Source organism: Tribolium castaneum, chromosome 2, assembly GCF_031307605.1.
Source record: "Tribolium castaneum strain GA2 chromosome 2, icTriCast1.1, whole genome shotgun sequence".
NCBI lineage: Eukaryota > Metazoa > Arthropoda > Insecta > Coleoptera > Tenebrionidae > Tribolium > Tribolium castaneum.
The window spans coordinates 23,534,899-23,555,587 of NC_087395.1; the positions used below are offsets into that span (position 1 = coordinate 23,534,899).

General features: G+C 37.2%; 4 protein-coding genes across 5 annotated transcripts in view; 2 read left to right on the plus strand and 2 right to left on the minus strand.

The window, feature by feature from the left end:
• Nucleotides 1-8,821, plus strand: part of Mkp3 (Mitogen-activated protein kinase phosphatase 3) — a 29,325-nt gene extending 20,504 nt beyond the window's left edge. Inside the window, exons 3-5 of one of the 2 annotated variants that reach the window (XM_008200006.3) lie at nt 1,344-1,459; nt 1,518-1,653; nt 6,872-8,821. In XM_008200006.3, coding sequence (XP_008198228.1) covers nt 1,344-1,459; nt 1,518-1,653; nt 6,872-7,320 — 701 coding nt within the window. In that variant the 3' untranslated portion in view covers nt 7,321-8,821. The remainder of the gene's footprint in view (nt 1-1,343; nt 1,460-1,517; nt 1,654-6,871) is intronic. The other variant, XM_008200007.3, reaches the window with a different exon arrangement.
• Nucleotides 8,727-9,377, minus strand: LOC103314313 (hypothetical protein). The gene is made up of 3 exons (XM_008200008.3): nt 9,228-9,377; nt 8,991-9,184; nt 8,727-8,944 (listed from the first exon to the last, which is right to left on the minus strand). Exons 1-3 carry the CDS (start codon nt 9,229-9,231, stop codon nt 8,837-8,839), a joined length of 306 nt encoding a protein of 101 aa, XP_008198230.1. The 5' UTR covers nt 9,232-9,377; the 3' UTR covers nt 8,727-8,836.
• Nucleotides 9,378-9,481: 104 nt separating this feature from the next.
• On the plus strand, nt 9,482-10,899 carry Arl8 (ADP ribosylation factor-like 8). The gene is made up of 4 exons (XM_966673.5): nt 9,482-9,711; nt 9,759-9,913; nt 9,957-10,118; nt 10,163-10,899. The coding sequence occupies exons 1-4, from the start codon at nt 9,589-9,591 to the stop codon at nt 10,281-10,283; spliced, it is 561 nt and encodes a 186-aa protein (XP_971766.1). The 5' UTR covers nt 9,482-9,588; the 3' UTR covers nt 10,284-10,899.
• On the minus strand, nt 10,898-20,684 carry LOC660503 (uncharacterized protein). Its single transcript, XM_008200011.3, has 13 exons — nt 20,539-20,684; nt 19,653-20,428; nt 18,903-19,145; nt 18,620-18,849; nt 18,292-18,568; nt 16,609-16,773; nt 16,306-16,560; nt 15,355-16,237; nt 15,148-15,305; nt 12,325-12,581; nt 12,121-12,275; nt 11,603-12,071; nt 10,898-11,049 (listed from the first exon to the last, which is right to left on the minus strand). The coding sequence occupies exons 2-13, from the start codon at nt 20,421-20,423 to the stop codon at nt 10,947-10,949; spliced, it is 3,966 nt and encodes a 1,321-aa protein (XP_008198233.2). The 5' UTR covers nt 20,424-20,428; nt 20,539-20,684; the 3' UTR covers nt 10,898-10,946.
• Nucleotides 20,685-20,689: the final 5 nt, after the last annotated feature.

Below are 20,689 nucleotides of genomic sequence, written 5' to 3' on the forward strand. Positions count from 1 at the left end.
TAAATGTGTATTATCATTGCATAACTTTCACGAGGTACGACGTTCACGAAGTACGACGTTTTCGTTGATTTTTCATTGAATAAAAATTAATCCTTGAAAAGTAAGAGTTTCTTAGTTCAAAAAAGTGATTAAATGGACAAATACCAATATTGCATAACCGTCACGAAGTACGACATTCAAAAATATTAAATATTTTTTTACGTTGTATATAAAAAAACAACAAATTCTTTTGTAAATTCCGTATCTGTAAATAAACGTGAACATTTAGCCATTAAACAAAATTAATATTTTCTCTAGATATGACCCGCAATACACTAAATGTGTATTAATATTGTATAACTTTCACGAGGTACGACGTTCACGAAGTACGACGTTTTCGTTGATTTTTCATTGAATAAACATTAATCCTTGAAAAGTAAGAGTTTCTAAGTTCAAAGAAGTGATTAAATGGACAAAACTACTTGTGTGCCCTAAATATGGAATTTTTTGAGGCACACATTTACGCAAAATATGTATTTTTAATGAAAAAACGCACTCCAAATTCTGTTTTCTTAATTTAACGGAGAAACTCTCGGTGAACAATTTTCGTAATAAAATTAAGTCATATTTTTCTAATTTATTGTAGGTTTTTCTTTTTTATTTTCCTGGTTTTTTAAAGTTGGAATTAAAAAAAACGATGAATTTTTCGGCGACGTTTCGAAATTTTATTATCTCTCCTTCCGTGCCTTAAGGGGGACTCAACACAACTTAAAATTTTCATTTTAATCAAAGCTAAGAGAATTTTAGGCGAAACGTCGCCGAATAATTCACTTGTTTTTTTTCTTTTTTTTTTTTAGTTTTTATTTTTCTTCATTTACTTGTTCATGTATTTGTTTATTTGTTAAAGGAGTTAAGTTTGAATAACAATTGTTTAGACTTCGCCCCCCGATTTCTACTTACTTGCAATTCAAATAAAAAGGGTTGTTATTAATTATTATTATAAGCTTTTTGTAAATATGCAATTTCTCGGCTTGTAAGCGAAAACAGAGAAAAAACAGCGTAATTGCAACAAAATTACTAGTTAAAAAAATGGTTAATTGTTAATTTGTCTTTCCGTGGTCGTGAATGAGCATTCAAAGTGCGCACTTTTTCAGCAGTTTGTAATTATCAATGGAATTATCTAAATGGTCGACAGGTCGTTTCATTGATGCTTTCATTCATGAATCGGTTTATAAAAGAGGTGCCAGTCATTGCTAAATATAGCGCGATGATTATCAAATTACTAATTATTGTTATTGTCCAAGTTATTAAAAATCGTTCCGTGTTTTCACACACGTGTCAGGTCGGCGAGTAAAGACTTGAAGTCCTTTCAGGTTTGGAAGATGATAGAGAGTTTCCGGTGGAGATTCTTCCTCACTTGTTCCTCGGCAATGCCGCCAACAGCGAGGACAGCCAGTCGCTTGAACGGCACGGCATTCAGGCAAGCCATTAAACGTCCAATAACCGAATCAGGGAATAATTTCGTTTTGTTGTTACAGTACATACTGAACGTCACTCCCGACTTGCCTAATGTGTTCGAAAAAGTCGGACATTACAAGTACATGCAGATTCCCATCACGGATCATTGGTCGCAGAACTTGGCGAGTCATTTTCCAAAGGCTATAGAATTTATAGGTGAGTTTTTTCGTCGCTGATTTAATAAGCTGTTGGATAAACATCGGGCGCGTCTTTTTGTGTATCTTGTGGCGCGAAAAAGAGAGCCAACGTAATATAAGTTTACGGCTTGTGTAACATTCATAACACCCCAATTTCATTTCTGAATGAACGTTTCGCTGTGCCGTTGTTTACTTGCTTTCATTCCGGAACGGCTTACGCCCGCTGCGTTTCGCTGGAGTTATAGAAGTTGAGATGTTTTTGAAAATCTATTCATCTCAACAAAACGATGGTAATTATTAAATTTCTGGTTAAAAAACTAAGGACGACAATTTCCTGATTGGAAATCGGTAATAAATTTTAATTTTAAACAGCCAAATCACTAGAACATGAGATAATGATTTTCTGGTTTGCTTTTGTAAAATTTTTTTAAGTAAGTGAATTTTAAGGCCAAATATGCACGAAATCTCCCTTGAAACGACGAATTTTTATTTTTTTTTCGACACTATCGAGTTTCTTTCTGGCTTAAGAACGTACAAAATAAGCCAGAATTGATTAAAAATGGCGTGAAATTTTTTCGAAACTAAGATTTTCAGCAGAATGTTTTGAAATAAGTGAGTGGTTCAAGAGTGAAATTGGTTTAAATGGAGTAGAAATTTGCCCCAAAATGGCAATTTTCTGGCGATTTTAGGTAAAAATTAGATCTACCTATAACGAGAATTGGGCAAGTATCTGAAAGTTTCTGTGGCATAATTCACGACATGAAAAATTAAATAAACGAGGTTGATTTAAAAAAGCGCTAAATCCGCTTGGAATTGGCGCAAATATTTCAAGCAAGGATTTTCCGATCTGCGGAAAAAGCGAGTTTCTGGTTAAAAAAAAATAGTTAGATCGCTTAGAATTGGCTGAAATAATGAACATGACGACATTCTTACCAATATTGGCAAAATCTTTTTAAATAATAGAGTTTGTGTCTTAAAAATGCGCCAAATCACCGAAAATTCGTATAATTTACACGACCATTTTCCGGCTTCTTTCGACAATTGATCGTAAGGTTATCGAGTTTCTGTCTTAAAAACGTACAAATTAAGCAAAATTACGGAAAGATTTTGACTCCAAAACCGCAAAATGAGCGTTGAAAAATTGAAATTTGTAGCAACTTTTGGTCCGCTAAGGCAGTTTGGAATTTACCTGCTAACATAAAAGTCCACTAAAATAAGTGAGTTTCCGATAAAAAAAATGCTTGGAATTGGCTGAAATAACGTACGTAACTCAGACGTTTCTTGGTTTATTTTGGCAAAACCTTTTAAGTACCTTTTAGTCCCTGACTAAAAGATGCACCAAATCACCCTGATTTTTTTAATTCCGACTGAAAACGACGATTTTCTGGCCTTTTTTCGAAAATATCTCTGAGGATAGGCGAGTTACTGTAAAATAAACAAGTTTCTGGTTAAAAAAATTCGTAATTCTGTCTTTGAAATTGCAATTTTTTGGTATATTTTGGAAAGGTATTTCTTCTGCCTACTTTCAACATTACCTCGTAAGGTAGTTAAGATACTGTTTTAAAAACGCATACAAGTTTCTGGTTCTGGCTAATAAAAATGTGTCAAATCACTTAGAACTTTTTACTGATTAAAATACCCTAATTCATACATTTTTTTAGTCATTTTTGAGAAAATCACTTAAATTAGGCGAGTTTCTGTCTACAGGTCAAAATATTTTTAAATAATTGAGTTTCCGGCTAAAAAAATTACGTGCCAGATCATAGAATTGGTTAAAATCGTGTATTTCTGACTTGAAACGACGATTTTCTGGCTTTTTTGACAAAAATGTTTCTTGAGATGGGAAATGTACAAAATAACATAAATGAATCTTAAAGCAACAATTTTTTGCACAGTTCGAACAAAAACGCTTGAAATAATTAGTAAAACTGACATCTGAAACGAACGCTTTCTGGTTTCTTCCAGGAAAAAGTCTTCAAAAACAAGCAGAGTTAGTTGGAATTAGTTTAAATGGAGTTTTGGGTCTGTCTGACTGTTAATGAAAATTTTTTGGCCCAAAATCACTTCAAGTAACGGTATAAAATAGCGCTATATCGGTGGGAATTGGCCTAAAAAGCACCAAAATAGCCATTTTCCGACCTGTTTCGGGAGAATTGGTAAAAATTTGGTCAAAAATCGCGTAATACAGTCTTTGAAACGATGATTTTTTTCTATTTCGGCAAAATCTTTTCTGGTAATTAACTTTTTGGCTTAAAGAATGCACCAAATCACCCAGATTTGCGTAAAATTCGCAATTTAAACGATTGTTTTCTGACCTAAGTCAGACCTAAAGATTTTTTTTTTGGTTCAAAAAGCGCAAAATTGGTCCGAATAGCTTACGGAACCTTTTGGTTCAAACAAATAGAGCAAAACAATTCAGTTTCGGCCAAATACACGGTAACGGTACATTTTTGGCCCAAAATTGGCTAATTTTTGACTCAAAGGGCGTTGAATCAGTTTAAAATCAGCCCAAGTGTGGCATCTGAACTGATGATTGTCTGGTCTTTTTCATCTTAAATATTGAACACGTTATTGGTTTTGGGGCTTCAGCCCTTGGTGGAGCGCCGCCGCTGCCGCTCTTTCCCCTAAATCCGTGGGTATTTATTTCGGGTGTGTGTGGGCGTCGGTGCCGTGTTGAAAATTCGCCGGCGGCGGCCCCGAGCCCGCCCGCCGCCCACGCACACATACTCGAAAATCAATAGGGCCTGAGCCTTGCTCGGTGTATAAGAGCAGGGGGAAGTGAGATGTCAACAATACGCAAAGATATTATTATGTTGTGTGCCAAGGGACGATAGACCGGCTGACTAAGCGAGTTTCTGTCTCCGTTTTTCCACCCTCCTCCACCTTTCATTCAGCAGAGACATGAATGGCGCGCTCTGATCTAGGTCATCGAGGGAGCGCCGCTCCCATTCACGTTGCTCCAGGTTCTATGCAAATCCCTCTCAGACCGAGCTCGGGATCACGTTTTTATCCCCTGCAACCCCATCTCGTTTTATGTAGGAAACTGTTTTCAGCACGCCTCGGTTGCTTCATGAGGCTTTTTCGCGCTAGACGAGACGTTGTGATAGGCTGGGGTTCATTCATCCTAGGTAGGGGTTGGGGCGCGATTCATAGTTTTTATCAGTTATGAATCACGCACAAGGCGGACTTTCCGACTTTGGACAACAATAATGAAAGAAATGCTTACATTCTTTCCCAAATTCATATTTTTTACTGAGTTTTTAGCTAAAAAAATATTCAGTTTTGTTAAAAAAATTAATTGGCCGGATTGAAATTCACGGCTACGGATATCTAAAGGTTAGGATACGAAACGACGTACAAATAAAACGTTCCTGTTTTTGATAGTTCCGCTAATGTCTCTAGAGAGCGCAGTTACCGTAAGTTACAGAGGAACGAAATTGAAAAAATTGTTGTATTTGTGTAACGGTAAAATACAGGCGGATAGAGCATTAAATTCTCGATAGTAAGACATAAACATGATGTAAAAAATTTATCGTAAACTATCTTTAAAAAAAATTCAAACTTTGACCAATTTACACTCTGCCCCATATTTTTCAAAACGCTGCGAATACGGTCACAGATGCAAGAAAAATGTTAGGAAGAAAGTTGTAGAGAATTAAATTTCCTACAAAAAAGTCCGCGAGACCATAACCCTGTCTTCAACCATTTAGGCCCCAAAGGCGTTCAAGCGACGGATTTGCTTCATTTTGGCGGTGGTCAAGTATTGGAGTTAATTTATACCTAAACCCTTGTAGATGGAAATATGGTGTCGCGGACTTTTTTGTAGAAAAGTTAATTCTCTACAAATTTGTTCCTTACACTTTTTTTGTATCTTCAATTGTATTAACAGCGTTCGCAAAAATATAAGGTGGAACGCAAATTTATAATTCTAAGCGATATTTTTTGCGCACCGTCGCATATTTATCAAAACGCTGGGAATACGGTTAAAGATACGAAAAAGGTGTAAGAAACAAAGTTGTAGAGAATTAAATTTCCTATAAAAAAGTTCAAGCGCCAGATTTCTATCTTCTGCAGTTTAGGCCTAAATTAACTTTTAGCTACTTAATCATTGGTAAAATGAAACACTGTCTTTAGGGACTTTTGAGATTTAATTCTCTCCAAAAAACTGCTCAATGTAATAACCTAAGCATATGTGCATTTTTTCCGAACTCAAAAACTTAGCAGGCGTTCGCCTGTTGACGGCGCACAATTTGTCAAGCGTTTTCGAAATTTCACAATGAGCTTCACACGAAAACTTGTGCCAGGTTTGCGCTTAATTACAAGACAGTACGCTGCCAAAAAGGAGCCTCCAAAAATCGTGGTACGAAAGCAATTCGCTAAATTGAAAGAAACCCAAAAACGATTCTCTTGCGATGATGGTCTGCCAGTTTGGCTCAAAAACGGCGCTACTGACAAAATCCTCTACCAACTGAGTTGGGGTTTGATTTTTATTGGTCTTGGATTAAGTATCGAGGTTTACGTTCGAATAATCATGAAAAATCTGGGGCTCGGACAAGAGGAGGAAGAAACGGCCGAGTAGTTTTTTGTTGTTTGTAATTATAATGTAATTTAATTTAATAATAAACGAGTTGGTCACTAAACACCCAGCCTAGTTTTTTTTTATTTTGAACAACACATAATTAAGGCTCTACTTAGTCAATATAATAACTAATTTGTCCAGAAAGAATCAGGTGGAGGAAAAAAGGAAATAAGGATGAGGTAAACAATGATTATTAAAAAAATGAAGGAAATAAAGACATTATTGGTTTGTAAAATAAAATATAAAATACAACACAAAAATAAATTTCACTTTCCTTTATGGCATCTTTTTCTGCTACAGTTTGTAGCAAGACATTAAAAATAAATTAAATAAAACAGAAAACAAAAATGTCAATAATATCATATATTCAACATCGCATTGGAGTTTAAAAAAATGCACTTGATGAGGTAATGTTTTAATTAAACTGTAATAAATTAATGTAATTGTTATAAAAGAAGTACCAACCTGAATAAAAAATAAAATCTGTGACTTAGAAGGTATGAAAAAAGAAGTTGTCTGATTCACTGATTTATGTTACGACTTGTTCAGTTAACGTTTTTTTATGTCCAAACTTGAAAAATATACAGGAAACACAATTTCAGCGAAAAAAATTTTTTTTTCAATTTTGTTTAAATTTGAAATTGCCTTTTTGTTGCAGACGAGGCGCGGTCCAACCAGAAGGGCATCCTGGTGCACTGCCTGGCCGGCGTGTCGCGTTCCGTCACCATCACGGTGGCCTACCTCATGTACAAATGCTCCCTGAACCTGAACGATGCCTTCAACGTGGTCCGCTCGCGCAAATCCAACATCGCCCCCAACTTCCACTTCATGGAACAGTTGTACAACTTCGAGCGCGAATTGAAGCTAAACGTGTCTTCCCAAAGCCCCGTCGCCCTCATGGAGAAGCTCGAACAGGAGCAGAAGAGCCGAGGCAGCAAAGGCGACCAAACGCGACAGCGAGGAGGCGCTTGCCAGAATTGCGGACTTACAGAAAACTGCAAATGTCGGCAACACATGGACTTTCTCAGTCCGTTGGCACAGATCGGCGTCAGTCCGGACTCGGGGATTGAGTTCGACCGGTGGGCGTCCAGCACACCCAACGAATGAGACAACAAGGGGGGGTCGCAGTGGCACTTTTAAGGTGGCAAGGGCCGAAGGCCCCAGTGCCACTGTCATCCCCCCTTTGATATTCATCCGTGTCTTATTCCTTCATCGTTTTTGCCAGTATTATTCAGCACAAATTCGTTCAAAGCCTTCAGTTTAGACTACGGACAGCTAAAGGCTAGGAGGCGGACGACCGAAAATAAAACGGTCCCGTCCTCGCTAGTTCCGTTAACGTCGCCAGAGAGCGCAAACAAAAACATACAGGCAGTTGGTTGAATTTAAATTAATTTAAAGCAGTCTCATTTTCTGGGTACGTTTTTGCATCTCGTTTCGTCTCCTAACTTATAGTCCTCCGTAGTTAATTTTTCGAAATCAAGTCACCAGTTACAAAACTGTCAATTTCCACAGCCGGTCTGACCGTGAATGGACGGGGAATAAGTTGGCAACCTTGAATGATTGGTGATATTAACTGTGTTGGAGCACCGTTGCCAACTTAATCCCACCACCAAATGAATATTGTTGACGGAAGCGTTTATTTTCTTAAAGACTGTTGGGCAGCCTGCAAACAATTGAGCGTGTATTTATAACTTTTGTATTTTATACGACAACCTACTTAATATTACTTGCTATTAAAGGGCACAATTTCTACTTGTTTACGAGAATTAAGATTTTACAAATTGTACTGCATATCGAGATGTATTTTTAGGATTATACGTACGAAATGTTTCGAAAATTGCTAAATATACAGAGTGGGTGTTTTTGCACCGACGATTTGGGTATTATTAAAATGGCCTCAATTTTAATAATTTCAAACGTGCTCCGGTGGCCTGTTGTTGTCTCGCCCTGTATATGGAACATTTTGTAACATTAGTGCCATATTATTTATTTTTCCATGCATGTAGGAACAATCTTGCCATAAGTAGACACACAAATTGTTATGCTGTATATCGTTATCCATAGAGAAATTATTGTACGTACGAATAAATGTTAAAGTATATATTTTCATGACATAGGTTATACATAGCTTAACTCAGTAGTGATTAACGCAGCCTCCTGACGCGTCAGTTTTGGGGGGCTGTGCATTATATTATATTAAAAGAAAGGATCCAGTCATTAGACGTAGGGACGGCATTTTCGCGGCATGAAAGTGTCAAACATAGAAATATGTAATGTTTACTTACTGTTAGACAGTAACGCAGAGCCCTATATAATGAATGTTTGTTATTTTCTTATTTAAGCAAAAGGGCGCCGCGCCCCAGTTATCACGTAATTGGTGAGTCAGTGTTTCACTATGTTTGCAACATTCCTATTGAATTTAACTTTGTAATTATTCTTATGAGAAAATATTTATTCTTCCATTTGTCGGTGACAAATCTTACAGAATTATTGGTAGGTAATAACGTTCCATATTTTACTTATTGATGTTATTTTATATGTGAATATTTATTGTATATTATTAATCCATGTTTCTTCATAACTTTTGGATAATAAATTTTCAATGTGACCTCCACTCACTTACTCAAACCTCATCAACGATACGCGATATCGGGCAGTCCGCCTTGTTCTTGAGCACCTGGAGCAGCTGAAGCGCCTTGACCATCTCGCTCCTTAGCTCCGTGGGGTCCACCTAGACAACAAAACAGTTTCACCAACCACTAAACGTAGCAACGTACTGACGGCAACTCGGGTAACTCCCCGGCAAACTGGGCCAACTCCGGGAGCGGTGCCCCAAACTCCAGCTTGTCGAGGTCGTCCAGAAGCTGCTGGTTTTTGCGGTTCAGACTGCTCTCACTGACCTGGACGAACGCCCGGAAAAGGGTCCGCAAGTGGGTCTGCGCCCTTTGCAGCTCCCGGCTGTTTGACTCGTCTGAAAGCTGCAATTAGGTGTGCCCACAAATCGTGTCACTTACTCATATTTAAAGCCAAATAATCTGGACGGTTGACGGCACAAGTGAGGTTAACTTTTCAAATCGTGACAATGGCGGCGAACACTGTCGCCAACCGGGTTCGTCTCAAATTAAAGATTTGAGTTCCGGGTCATTACCAGGGACTGTTTGGGGCCCAAAGTCACATATTGAGAAATAAGGGGCGCTTTAGCGAGCTACAATGTTAAGAACTGGGCGTGGAAGGGCCCAAAATTGTTGGAATAACCAACGGTTGGCAGCGCCGGTGCCACTTTTGACGCTGGCTGTCAGGTCGGGTTGGGTAGTAAATGACACTTGGTTTATTTATTAAACATTAATTGGTTACTGGTGTGACTGCGGCCCCAAAATGTTAGCTTTAATGAACCGGATACTGGACTGGTTTCGCAGCCTGTTCTGGAAGGAGGAGATGGAGCTGACGCTCGTGGGGCTCCAGTACTCCGGGAAGACGACGTTCGTGAACGTTATTGCAGTATGTGGGGTTTGGGGTAGTTCCGTTGAGTCACGATTCGGTTGCAGTCTGGCCAGTTCAGTGAGGACATGATCCCGACGGTCGGCTTCAACATGCGGAAAATAACAAAGGGGAACGTCACGATCAAAGTGTGGGACATCGGGGGGCAGCCCAGGTTTAGGTCCATGTGGGAGCGCTACTGCCGGGGCGTCAACGCGATAGTGTACGTGCTATTGGGTGGTGAATTTCATCATGTTTGTCTTTAGATATATGGTAGATGCCGCAGACCCCGACAAAATCGAGGCCTCCCGGAATGAGCTCCACAACCTGCTGGACAAGCCCCAGCTGGCGGGGATCCCGGTCCTGGTGCTGGGGAACAAGCGGGACATGCCGCAGGCGTTAGACGAAAATGGCCTTATTGAAAGAATGTGAGTTGACTTGTGATTGGTTCGTTTGTTAACTTTTCCTTTAGGAATTTATCCGCGATCCAAGACCGCGAAATTTGCTGTTATTCCATCTCTTGTAAAGAAAAAGACAACATTGACATCACGCTCCAGTGGCTGATTGCACATTCGAAGTCAGGCATGCGTTAATAGCTCTGTGTGTCAGGTCAAAGTAATCATATTTTAACAAAATGCCAAATTTTGGTTCGTATGGTGCAATTATTAATTTAGTCCTATGGTCGGCTGTGCATTAACACCAGTCTCAATCCCGGAAAATATGCTTACTTTGGCGCGAAATTTCTATTTTCCATTTCAAAATGTTGTGGACCATTCGCGCTTCATCGTGTGCCCCCTTCGTTAATTTTGCGTTAAGTTCAAGACTAAATTGTGTGATGGATAGAGCTATCCCTTTTGAAATTAAAAATAGAAATTTATATCGATAGGTTAATCACTTGCTAAACAATGTAGATGTAAGTTACCATAACTCTACAACTGTTAACACGCTGGTTTTTTCATTCATCGTTGTTAGAACGTTGCCGATCGTCACTAGTCTCATGACTCGATTGCTTTCATAGATACGAAACAGGGAAAGTAACAAATTGTTCTCTCAATTATTTTTTCCACATTTTATTTGTACAAAGTGAGATTTTTTATATAGTTTTAATTATCGCAATTAAGTGAGTATTTGTTTGAATTCATTCAATCAATCTATTATTTTCTCATTTATTGTAGAAATTCTAGGTCTGGAATAAAAATATATTAAGTGCGCTTAATTTTTATTACAAGCTATCACAAGCTGGTACAAAGAACAAATCAATTTTTATTGCGATTTCTTTTGGCTTTGGCCCCCTTCAAGGCCCCGGCCTTGGCCCCCCTGATAATGTTCTTAAACTGTCCTGCTGCCTTCGACTTTTTTCTACAAGTTTCAAATCAGCTAAACCCACTCAAACTACGGAGGACTAACTACTAGGAGGCAGAAATCAAAGGCTTATAAAATCGGTTAAAACAAAGTACAACATTCACAACTTTATGGTACGAGATAACATTTTTTCAGTGTTTTGATAGTACATCGTTTTATCTTTCTGGTAGATACAAAAAAATAATAAAAATCTTAAACAAAGTTATACCCAAAAATAAAATAAAAAAATAATAATTACGACAATTCTTGCTTTAGTTGGTGTGATTTATTTAGGTTTCATGTTGTCATGTCAATTAAAGGAGAATTGTAAAAAACAATCGCAGCTTATAAAATAAGACAAGAACAAAAAAACTTTTTTTTATTTTATTTTTGTTTCATTTATCAAAATAGATTCTCATAAAAATTACGAAATTTTGAAATATTGCTTATGCGTAAACAAATGGGCATCATAATCTGTAAAATTCAAGCCTCAAATTTTTTTCATGAACGAATCAAAGTTAATTGAAACTTTTCGCCCCCTAGTTTTAGTCCTCCGCCCTTTTAGACTCACCTTTTGTTGATGGCAGACCTGCGCAAGGGCAAGTAGGCGTAAGGGTCCGGTTTGCCCTTCTTCTTAACATCACCTTTGGCCCTTTTGCCCCTGTATTCGCTTCCAGGGACACTGCTAGCGCCACTGCGGACGGACGCCGAACTCGTGGCCCGATGTATGCCAATTCCACCAGTTTTATACTTCGCAGGAGGCTGACTAACTGAACTAACTCCACTCTTAACACTTGCCGCTCTTTTGCGCTTTCTATCACTCAAAACTAGAGTTTCGGCCACGCTTTTATCGTCAACTTCCGAATCTGAATCAGAATCAAAATCGATTTTATTTTTCTTCTTGTCTGAATCACTGTCTGACGAATCGTCATCGGTGATAATGAGTCGGCCGTCTGGAGCGGTCTTAAAACCGCGGTCTTTCCCCGGTTTGGGTTTTTTCGAGGTGGCTGGGCAGAACGGTGCAGAGCCGGGCTGAGTGGCTGAAAAATAATAACAGTCGGGGAAAAACCAAGAGAAAGGTCCAATCACCTGTTATTTTACTGACCACGTTCGGGTCGGTAAAATCGACGATTGATTCGGGATCTTCCTCAATCCAGGTGTTCGGTTGTTTTCGCTTGACCACTTTGTGGTCGGTTTCCATGTCTTCGGTTTCGGAATCGGAGTCCGCTAGAATTTCTTCAACACTAAAATTTTTTTAATAAGTATAAAGTCGCCCGTTTCGTGTTTTTAAACCTCTTCGGTTTCGCTTTGATCAAAAATTCTTCATCCTCACTTCCGTCCTCTTCTTTTTGTCCCTCCTTCTGTCGCTTCTTTCGGGCAAGAAGCTTCCGAATGTTTCTCAATCTCTTGTACATAACTGTGTTCGATTCAGGTATGTAGGGGGCGATTGACTCACTTCCGTATTTCCTCACTAACTTATTTAAAATATCGCGGATTTTTAACCTGAAGTGTCTGCTACAATCGTCCGTCATCGAACACAAAGCCTTGATCTAAAATAATTCAACATGTTTTTGACATTCATGGGGTAATAACAAAAAATTGGAAAATTGAGAATTCGTCAATTTTCTTGACGCCAGTCGATTTCCCAGCTCATTTTACATAAGATTACGTCAAAATAATTTAACTTTTTCAAATAGTTTTGTCGTAATCATCGTTTGAAAAGTAAGTGTGTGAATTTTTCACCATGTTTTTTACATTTATCAGGCAATAACTCCGGAACTATTAGACTTAACCCCAGTAAGTTTAATATCGTCGGAAAGCTTTTTTGATAATCTATTTTTCCCAAAAAAGATCACTGCTCTCCGATTAGTAGTTTTCGAGAAATTTGCAAACCAATGCAAAAATTGGAAAAAATCATAACTTAGAAAGTATTGAGAATTTGTCAATTTTCTTGACGCCAGTCGATTTCCCAGCTCATTCTACATAAGATTACGTCAAAATAATTTAACTTTTTCAAATAGTTTTGTCGTAATCATCGTTTGAAAAGTAAGTGTGTGAATTTTTCACCATGTTTTTTACATTTATCAGGCAATAACTCCGGAACTATTAGACTTAACCCCATGAAGTGTATTATCGTTGGAAAGCTTTTTTGATAATCTAATTTTCCCAAAAAAGATCAATGCTGTCCGATTAGTAGTTTTCGAGAAAGTTGCAAGAAATGGAAAAAAATCATAATTTGGAAAGTATTGAGAATTTGTCAATTTTCTTGACGCTAGTCGATTTCCCAGCTCATTTTACATAAGATTACGTCAAAATAATTTAACTTTTTCAAATAGTTTTGTCGTAATCATCGTTTGAAAAGTAAGTGTGTGAATTTTTCACCATGTTTTTTACATTTATCAGGCAATAACTCCGGAACTATTAGACTTAACCCCAGTAAGTTTAATATCGTCGGAAAGCTTTTTTGATAATCTATTTTTCCCAAAAAAGATCACTGCTCTCCGATTAGTAGTTTTCGAGAAATTTGCAAACCAATGCAAAAATTGGAAAAAATCATAACTTAGAAAGTATTGAGAATTTGTCAATTTTCTTGACGCCAGTCGATTTTCCAGCTCATTCTACATAAGATTACGTCAAAATAATTTAACTTTTTCAAATAGTTTTGTCGTAATCATCGTTTGAAAAGTAAGTGTGTGAATTTTTCACCATGTTTTTTACATTTATCAGGCAATAACTCCGGAACTATTAGACTTAACCCCATGAAGTGTATTATCGTTGGAAAGCTTTTTTGATAATCTAATTTTCCCAAAAAAGATCAATGCTGTCCGATTAGTAGTTTTCGAGAAAGTTGCAAGAAATGGAAAAAAATCATAATTTGGAAAGTATTGAGAATTTGTCAATTTTCTTGACGCTAGTCGATTTCCCAGCTCATTTTACATAAGATTACGTCAAAATAATTTAACTTTTTCAAATAGTTTTGTCGTAATCATCGTTTGAAAAGTAAGTGTGTGAATTTTTCACCACGTTTTTGACATTCATCGGGTAATAACTCCGGAACTATTAGACTTAACCCCAGTAAGTTTAATATCGTTGGAAGGCTTTTTTGATAATCTATTTTTCCCAAAAAAGATCATTGCTCTCCGATTAGTAGTTTTCGAGAAAGTTGCAAACTAATGCAAAAATTGGAAAAAAACCATAACTTGGAAAGTATTGAGAATTTGTCAATTTTCTTGACGCCAGTCGATTTCCCAGCTCATTTTACATAAGATTACGTCAAAATAATTTAACTTTTTCAAATAGTTTTGTCGTATCATAGTTTGAAAAGTAAGTGTGTGAATTTTTCACCATGTTTTTTAACATTCATCGGGCAATAACTCCGGAACTATTAGACTTAACCCCAGTAAGTTTAATATCGTCGGAAAGCTTTTTTGATAATCTATTTTTCCCAAAAAAGATCATTGCTCTCCGATTAGTAGTTTTCGAAAAATTTGCAAACCAATGCAAAAATTGGAAAAAAAATCATAACTTAGAAAGTATTGAGAATTTGTCAATTTTCTTGACGTCAGTCGATTTCCCAGATCATTTTACGTAAGTCTACGTCAAAATAGTTTTACTTTTCGAACCAATTTAGTGTTTTTTGCGCTTTTGGAAAATGAGGTAAAATGTTCAAACAAAACATTTTGTAAAATTTCGTAAAGAATTCTATAACTTATCAATATTTATTTTCAAATAAATATTGAAAACAAAGTTTCTCACCAACTTTTTCCGTTCACGACGTGTTTTTTTATCTCGGCTTTGTCTCGATAAAAAATCTTACGTCTAGAATGAAAAAAATCACTATTATTTCGTTGCACAAAATAAGTGTTAACTCTCTTATTTTGGAGGAAATTCCTCAAAATAATAACGTTTCTGGTTAAACAACGATTAAAAATATTGAAATTTTTAACTCATAGGTTAGTAAACGACCAATTCGACGATTTTTTAATTAAGATTTCAAGTACAAAGCCCTTTTCCGTTTTCGAATAATATAAATGGTTAAAAAATAAAAATAATTTTCGCATCATCTTTCACCTTAAGTAACACCGAACGAAATAACAAATAAAATGTGAAACTCACAATTTGTGGCAGAGATGCGGCAACCATTGGACTAGGAATCGCCTTGCAATAGACTTTAACAAAACTCAAACAAGCTGCAACCAACTCTCTCGTAGCCGCTGACATCAATTCGGTGACTTTATCCAAAATCCATTGAATGTTGTTTTGCCCAAGACTCCCTAATTAAAACATTCCAAGAAAAATAAACCCAAAAAAAACTTACTTTACCTGAAAAATTGTGAAGAATTGACGCCAATGCTAGAACGCTGCAACTCATCAGACCCACATTGCCAACCAAACCGCCAACAACCATCGCAACAAACCGATTCAACTGGTTATGCTGCTGCAAAGTCTCACCCACAGTATTCAACACCTCGTAGGCGATATACCTTGTCTTCTCGTTAATATCTTTGCACGACAAAACCGCCTCTGGCACCACCCTCTTGATCAGCTTACTGTCACACTCCAGTTGTGGCTGCGCCTTGACTAGATAATTCAAGCACCGCAACCGCGCCCCCTTGCTCGAAACCGCCGCCGTTTCGAGCGCCTTCCACAGCAACGCTTGCACCTCTTTTCTACTACTCTTGATAAACTGCTTGCAACTGTCGGACTCGCTCCCGCAAATCTCCTCCAACAACCGATACGCCTTTTTCTGTTCCTTGTTACTTTTTATTTCCGGCAAAGGCTTGACGCACTGCTCGTACAAAACCTTGATATTTTCGACGTCCTGATACGGCACCAGAGCTCGTATCAGGTCTAAAATACTCTCCTTGATGAACGAATCTTCGGGATCTTCCGACGAGCTATTAAGGCGTTCAATCGCATGTGTTAGGAGTTGTTGGGTGAGCTCGGGCTTGGCAATTGTTAGGTAGACTTTAATCGTGTCCAAAGCGGCCAATCGTTGGCCCTCTTCGTCGCTGCCCATCGGCTTAGTTGTGTAAACATTGAACAAAATTGGAAGGTAGTTTTTATCGAAACGTGCAAGTTCGTCAATGTCGTCCTGGTTTTCCGACTCTTTCGCACTTGCGATTAGTTTGCGCAGTGACGCCATCACAGACAATCGCAGTTCTTTGCGGTCTGATATCGCAGTGCCCAGCACTTTTGCTACGCTCTAGGGAATAAAAATAAATAAATATCTTGTCTGTTTTTTACTGGAAGCATGTTTGTTACAATTCTTACCTTAAAACTGTCCTTGATGTCAGTCGGGTGGTTGCAAAAACAAGGCAACAAGTTCCACAACTGCATGTAGAGAAGCTCAGAACTGTGCGCCCCTATGCCATCATTGGCTTCAGCAAGCTGTGCTGATCGCCGTTGGCAGTAGAGAGCCAACGGTAAAATTCCTTTCATGAAATACTCAATAGTTGATGCTTTTATGTTTTCTTTTAAGACAGGAAGCATCCAAGACCTGTCTAAATTCAAATCACCGTTGTCTTTCTGTAATATTTAACTTTTCTTTAATTATTTCATTAAAGAGTCAAGTACCTTAAGACTGATGACGTTTATGACAGTTTCAGGGCCCATTGACCGAATGGCAGCCCCCACAGCATGCTCCAGTTCGTTATTATAACTAAATTTGTACGAATCTCTCAACTCGCTTAACGATTTTAAACAATTGAGTAACATATGACTGCAGTTTTGGCCACCAACCTTCAAAAAATCAGAAATTGTCACTAAAGTTACGGAAAATAGTCCGTAGAAAAATAGAATATTCTTCAATTTCGTGTGTTGTGTGTTTATCTACGATTTATTTATACCTTTACTCAAGTTATAAATAAATAAAAAAGTCACCAGGTCACCTTTAGAAATCGACATTATGTGATTATTAAAAAAATATTTCATAAGACAAAGCAACAACAAATTAGTAATCACTTATTTATTTTGTTGTTCAGTTTCCTTTATAGTGTAATAGGCTTAATTTTTTGTAATACGATGAAAAACGCTCACTTTAATGATTTTGTCTTTGTTTTGGTAAAATCTTTTAAAATATGTTCTTAAACAGATAGAAAGTCATGCACTTTTTCTGCTGTCTGAATCAGTCTGTCACTGAAAATGCTCCTAAATTAATAAAAAAAATCTACGTTTTGGCAATTTTTCTAAAATTTTAAAACTTCTCTTTGAAAAACAAGAACTTAAATTTATAGAAAGTTACACTTTTCTGTTAATTTCAGATTTTTTTATTCATTTTTGAGGAATCTATCGAAATTATTAGTGAATTTGTCGTCTAAAAATGCTCTAAAACTACTAAAACAATCACACATATTGTTTTTTCTGTAATTAAAATAAGAGAAAATAATACAGTTTACACCTACTTTACCAATTTTCCACACTGTTTTGATAAAGTCCTTCAAATTTTGTAAGTTTAACGTCGAAATTTAAACAAAATCGATTGAATTTAATCTGTCGAAAAATGAAAACTTTCTGTATTGTTTCAAAAAAAAAACTTGGTGAATTTAGTGAATTTCTGGTCCAAAAACGCCAATACAAGCGTAAGGAACGCATTTCTGTCCCCATTTTGCAATTTTATACGTTTATGCATTATATTTGTATTTAAAAATATTCCGAAATTCACAGAAAATAACACACTTTAGACCTGATTATTTAAGGATTTTTAACGTTCATTTAATTTTGTTCAGCAATCTTTTAAAATCACTAAATTCCTCATCAAAAAACACTCTAGACTGATCGAAACAAATTTAAAAAAAATCAGACTTAATTTTATTTTAATGTTTTTTTGTTATTTTTTATTTATTTTTTTAGTTTTCTGTCTTTCTGTTAAAATATATCTGTTCTAGTGCAAATCATCAGTCTTTCGCTTAAAATTTTCCTAAATTAACAAAAAACAATGCATTCGATTTCTGCTTTGTTTTGGCAAATCTTCTAATTTAGTACGTCACTGAAAAAAAACAGAAAATTTCAAACCTAATTTATCAACAATTCTCCAGTTTCATCTGGCAGCAATTTTTTAACTGTCTCGCTGAAAAATAAAATCGTACATTTCTGTTAATTTATGAATTTTCTTTTTTGTAGAATAGCTAACATGTATCTTTTTACAACTTTTCGGTTTTAAATCTGCAAGCATTTTTAAAATTTAATAATTTTCCGTTACCCACGTAATGAACTTAGTGCCTTGATAAATAAGTAACTATTGTTTTTTTTATTTTTTACCTCAAACATGACCGCGATCAAATGCAGAACCTGATGCCACACACTATGGTACTGGTACCCAAGACCAGCTTCAACACAACTGAAACACTTGTTAATTTTCGAGCTAAACTGTTCCACTTGTTCTTTAATAGCACAAGCTGGACCAACAGCATCTTTGAGTAAATTTTCCAAGGCATGAGTGGCTGCAGTCATAATTTCGCTTTTTTCCGACAGCCACAACTGACTTATTGTTGCGAAAATTTTCGGTAACGCTGCACACGATGCGGCCAAATCAACACTAGAAAAAATTTAAAATAAAAAAAAATAAAAAGTTGGGGGAAACACCGACTCGGCCAAATGCACATGCGCTTGCTGCATCACAGCCAACCAGGCTAAAGTCGGCTGGACATCACCTGCAGCCGGCTGGTATTCGTACAACGCTGAAATTAACTGGGCGTTCAATTTTGGGGGAACCACAGCCGTTTGGGCCGAAAAAAGCGCATGGAGCACCTGTAGGCCACATGACGTGACGATTGGGTAGTTTAGAGTCATCAATCTTAAAATAATCTCGCAACATTTCTAAAAAAAAAAAAAAAATCGTATTATCGTCGCAGCTAAAAAAACAACTGTACCTTCATGTGCGACTTTGAAAAACTACAAATTGTGTCTTTCAACAACCCCAGAGTGTGTAAAATGGTCGTCTGACCTGCCTGTATTGAAGAAACTAAAATAGCGCCCGAATTACCTCCCATACAAGTGTCTAAAGTTTGCTCGCAAAATTCGGCGATTTTATCAGCCGCAATATTCGTGTTAGTTGAGGTGAAATAGTCAGATTTTACGACTAAAATTACAGCTTGTTGGGCTGCTTTACGCCACTAAAAATCACAAATTAGGGACAGTTTTTACGATTTTTCAGAGGTGGATTAAGGGCCTGCGAACCTGTTTTTTATTAAAATTGTATTATTATATATTTTTATTTTTTTATTATATATTATATATATTTTTGCTGTATTTCAAAAACAAATAACGACACAAAAAACCAGGGTTTACGATTGGATAACTTTTTTCCTAAGCATGATTTTTTTTATTTATCGACAATTCTTTATATAATTAAAATTAATAAATTATTATGGAGAGGATGAAAAAAATTAACGATGCTCGAATGTTGAAAAAGTCCCGTTAAAGTTTGTCGACCATTTTCAAGTAAATGGCAACTTAATTCAATTAAACGTGCTGCCATTTAATTGCCAAAAATATTTTTTATTTTAATTAACTAATTAAGTAATTAAAATAAAAAAAAATCTGTGAGATTAATTTTTGAAACGTAGTAGAAATATATTTTTGGACCCCAGTCCACTTAATCCACCTCAGGTGTGCCTCACTTTTGGTTTCGTATGAAGACAAAAGGGGTTCAACATCGAGGTAAAAATCTTAACCGTTGCTTCGTTAGTCCAAACAATCAATTCCTGTTTCCTCAGAAGCGTCCCCAAAATCCCAAAAATCGACTTAACGATCGTATTATTATCAGAATCGACGTAATCATTAAGAATGTGCAAAACTTTCGCCGATAAATCGCTAAAAGTCCGGCGTAAAACCGGCTCTGGCACCGTCTTGATCCCCATATTCAGCAAAGCCAACGCCGCCGTCAACTGCTCCTCACTGCGCTCCTCCCCCTCATACACACGTTCAAGTGCAGTTATCAGCGAACAATAATATTCAGTGGCCGTCTCAGAGCCCCCGTTTTCCCTAATCACCTCGCTAATCGCCGCAAGCATCGCCAGCATCTCCTTATGCAGGGCGGAATCGGCCCGGAAGACTTTCAAAAAGCGGGTGAACGACATGTTGCTGTAACTCGACCATTCGGACGCAAACGATTCCATGGTTTTGTACGAGGAGTAGGTGCCAACTGACGACTCCACATCCTCGTCCACGCCCATGGGCTCTGGGTCCGGCCGCGGCTTGAAGGCCTGAACTGCATCGTGTTTGCGCAAAGCCTCAGACGTTAAACCGCTCGAGCCCAGATTTTCTTGAAAGAAACGCGATTTGGCCAAATCACGGTACTTGTGCGTCTCGGGGTTCGAGCTCGAGCTCTGGCCCTTCGGCCACCGCTTGCCCTTGGCCTGGCCCTTCAGCTTGGACCGGAACTTCCCCATTTTTGCTAAAGGAAAACAGATCAAAAAAACATAACCTCACTTAACGACACGTGCCGTTTTTTATCGACTGGTGCAAATCTACGCATTGTATTGACAAAAAGCAGAAAAAACTTACGTTTTTCCACTTATTAACAGCAATTGGTTTTAGATAATGTTGATATTTACACAAAAAAAAACTTATTTAAACTTGATAGTTGACATTTAACTTTGCCACACGTGGTGGGTTTCACTTTCACCAACCGTGAAATAAAAAAATTACAAGAAAG